Source organism: Sardina pilchardus, chromosome 1 (assembly GCF_963854185.1).
Source record: "Sardina pilchardus chromosome 1, fSarPil1.1, whole genome shotgun sequence".
Classification (NCBI taxonomy): Eukaryota; Metazoa; Chordata; class Actinopteri; order Clupeiformes; family Clupeidae; genus Sardina; species Sardina pilchardus.
The window spans coordinates 39,350,148-39,353,718 of record NC_084994.1 but is presented as its reverse complement, the minus strand read 5'-3'; the positions used below and the strand labels follow the sequence as shown (position 1 = coordinate 39,353,718).

Genomic DNA, 3,571 nt, shown 5'->3' with positions numbered 1-3,571 from the left:
ACAGCACTTGTAGGCAAACAGAGACACTTGTAGGCAAACAGAGACACATGTAGGCAAACGGAGACAGCACATGTAGGCAAACAGAGACGCATGTAGGCAAACAGAGATACATGTAGGCAAACAGAACAGCAAACAAAAACAGCTTTACGTCCGTACACTTGAAGTAGACCAGCCGGAAGGATGTGATTTCTCCAGATTAATCCGGAATTCTGGATGTACCATCCTACATAGTTTGATCAACGTTTTGAATTTGTTCACTGCTAAATTAATTATTATATTGTTTTTGTTTGTATGCTGCTTTGGACAGAGGCATCTGCTAAGTAACATCACCATAACCGTAACCATAACTGTAACCGTAACAGTAAAAAGATGTGACCTACATGAATAGTTCAGAACCATAGTTAAAGGGTGAGGGTGGGGTGTGGATCAGCATTCAGCATTTCCCCACTCAGAGGTTTGATTGACATGTACAACACATACACACTAGGTTTACGTTTTGAAAAGATGAACACGGAAACCCTTGTTCCTGAACGAGTGCAAAGGTTTTTACATTCCATCCAAGCCTGAAGGAGACTAAATGTGCCATAGTCCATAATATCTCAGTCTTACCTAAGGATGTTTTTTGTTTTTTTTTCAGAGACAAGCTGAATGAGCTGCGGAGGCAGAAAGAGAAACTGGAGGAGAAGATCATGGACCAGTACAAGTTCTACGACCCCTCTCCTCCAAGAAGGTACTGTACATCTTTACCTTGTACTTTATTTCCCCTTGGGGATCTATAAAGTATCTATCTATCTATCGATCTACCCGTAATATGACAAATATGACCTTTTTACCATTAGACTAAATGTATCTTTATTGCATTCATATGCCATTTTGCTAAGTCAGATGTTGTAAGGTGTAATTAATGAGGCTGTTTGTACACCTTCCACACATATTCTCTCTCTCACACACACACACACACACACACACACACATTCTTATACCTACATACACCACAGGCGGGGCAACTGGATCGCCCTGAAAATGAGGAAGCTGATCAAGTCTCGGAGCCGCGAGCGAGATCGGGACCACGAGCACGAGCACGAGCACAAGCACGAGCGGGGGCGAGATTGCCACCGCGTCCGCTCGCTGACGCCCACGCGCTCCGAGTCGTGCGAGGGCCTCCCGTGCCACGACAACGGCTCGTTCGTGAGCTCGCAGGGCTCGGCGGAGTCGGGCGCCAACTCGCTGGACGACAGCCTGTCGCCCAAGCGCAGCAGCAGTGAGTATGACCTCAGCTATCCGCCCGACCCTCCGATTGGTCAGAGACAAACAAGCTATCCAATCTGCCGCAGGCCCTCCTCCAGAACTCCACCAGTAGGCCAGAGAGGTGTGGGCGGGACAAGCCGCAACAGGCCCCTCCCACCTCTTCCCCCGAGAACAGGTCAGACAGACAGGAGACCAGCCAATCACGCAGGGCTGTTCGACATACACGGGCCAATGGGAGAAGGAGACAGGAGTCCTTTGGTTAACCCTTTGCAGGCCATGATGGACAGAATTCTGTCAAGTCGATGAATATTGCCCAAACAGTTATATTTCTACATAAATACGTATAAACACAAAGAGAGAGAATAAAAAGAGAAGAAATATTCTAGTTGGTGACTGACTGTTCATCTGTGGTGTGGTTTGGTCACCTTGTGTCATGCATTTGTTCTGTGATTTTGTGTGTGATTCATGTGTCTGGGTAAGTGTGTGTGTGTGTGTGTGTGTGTGTGTGTTTCCGTGTGCGTTACTGAATGTACTTGTTTGACACACGCCTTTTCCTCTTTGTGTGCCATATTGTGTCTTGTTCTCTCCTCTCCTCTCTCCTCTCCTCTCTTCTCTCCTCTCCTCCCTCTCTCTTCTTCTCCATCCCTCCCTCCTTTGCTGCAATGCTGCAAAAAAAGTGGCTGTCCTGAAAATGTTCCCCCTCATGCGGAACAAGCAGAGGGAGAAAGACAAAGTCAGGTCCTTCTTCCGCCGCTCTCTGTGTAAGACCCAGAAACGCTCCACTCTCGCTCTCCAGACCGCCTTGGCCTTGGCTGCACTGCACTCTTTTGCTGCCCCCTCTTTCTCGCTCTGAATGGTCTTAAACGCCTGACGTAAAACAATGCTAACGCTAAAGCTAGCCGCTGTTTTTTCCCTCCCCCCTGCTTTTCGAGCGATGATGACGTTGAATCATTGGCCTCGCAAGGCGAAAGCGAAACTAAAACAACGCTGCATTTCACCCGTGCACCAACTCTCTAACAAGTCAAGCGTGGGGCACAGCAAGCGGCTCCTTTGTCTTGGTGTGTGAAGTTGGAGTGTGTGTGCTTGGTTCCTAATAACCGTGTCCTGTAAAACATCTAACACAAAGTGGACAGAGCACACCACAAGTACTGTACACAGTGCATGCATTGCATTCTGCTTACTGAAACCACACACCGTTTCTGTGCGATGAATGAAAATATTCAAAGACATGCAAACATGCCCATCAGCAAATGTGCATCCTGCTGTAAACAAACAAACAAACAAACAAAACCAACAAACAAAAACTCATTTCCGCTCATCTCCCACATCAGCCATGAATGACTTACTGCTCACGGGCGACGATCAGGGGGCCGACTTCTGGCCAATCAGGTTTGAGCGGACGGGGGAACCGGAGGAGAGAGAGGCAGAGTCAGAGGAAGACGAGGAGGAGGAGGAGGAGAGAGGGAGGAAGGAGCTTCAGTCGTTCATGCTTCACTCCGACTCCCATCCCATCAGCCCCTTGGCTCCATCCCACCCCTCGGCCTCAGGCCAGACCGAGCTCCAGACAGACACCCAAGGTACCCGAGAGACAGCCAGCCGCACTAACTGCTGACGGAACCCTCTTTTTGGGTCGCGCGTTCACGTGGGCCTGCTCGCTGTACTGTACACTTTTGGGTCGTTGGAGGCTTTTGAATCCCGTGGGCCGCGTCTCAGACACCCCCATCCTTCCCATAAGCTGATCATTCGCTTTATATGTCAGCCTGCCTCACGTGCATGCAGAAAAAAAAGACAGATGAACTGAAAGTCCCAGTGCTGGGGAATTACACTTCAACTCCTATGTAATGTAGCTATATGTAGCATATACGTTAACAGTGTATGAGGGGAAAAAACAAACACACTACTTCAGTACTTCAGCGGACTTTTGGAATATGTGGGAGGCCATCAGAGGGAAGATCAGGTTATCCCGTATCACACCTGTGTGTCTTCCTCAGGTAAGGACTATGCTGAGGATCACGCGGGCCGCGCCAGCCAGGCCTGTAACGACGAGCGGCAGAGTCAGGGTGAGTGCGGAACGTAGTGCGGAACGTTGAACAGCTGTGATGGAAAGCTGGGAATGTGTGTACAGTGCATTGGAGTTCTGCTCGGCTGCTTGTTGTATAGTTAGAGTTGGATTTCATCTTACTGTAAGAGCCAGCATGTGTGTGTGTGGGGGGGGGGGGGGGAGGGGCTACAGCGAGTGGCTAGAGTGTCTGTTCCAATCGGATCCGAGTCTGACCTGCGGTCATTTCCCAGTCACACCCGTCTCTCCTATCCTGTCAATCCT

The 3,571-nt window shown here is 49.4% G+C and overlaps 1 protein-coding gene across 1 annotated transcript in view; it reads left to right on the top strand.

Moving 5' to 3' along the window:
- The window catches only part of LOC134078754 (girdin-like), a 31,831-nt gene extending 30,276 nt beyond the window's left edge, over window positions 1-1,555 (top strand). Inside the window, exons 23-24 of the mRNA XM_062534890.1 lie at window positions 638-730; window positions 999-1,555. Of these exons, the coding sequence (XP_062390874.1) occupies window positions 638-730; window positions 999-1,554 (649 nt within the window). The 3' untranslated portion in view covers window position 1,555. The remainder of the gene's footprint in view (window positions 1-637; window positions 731-998) is intronic.
- The last annotated feature ends 2,016 nt before the right edge of the window (window positions 1,556-3,571 follow it).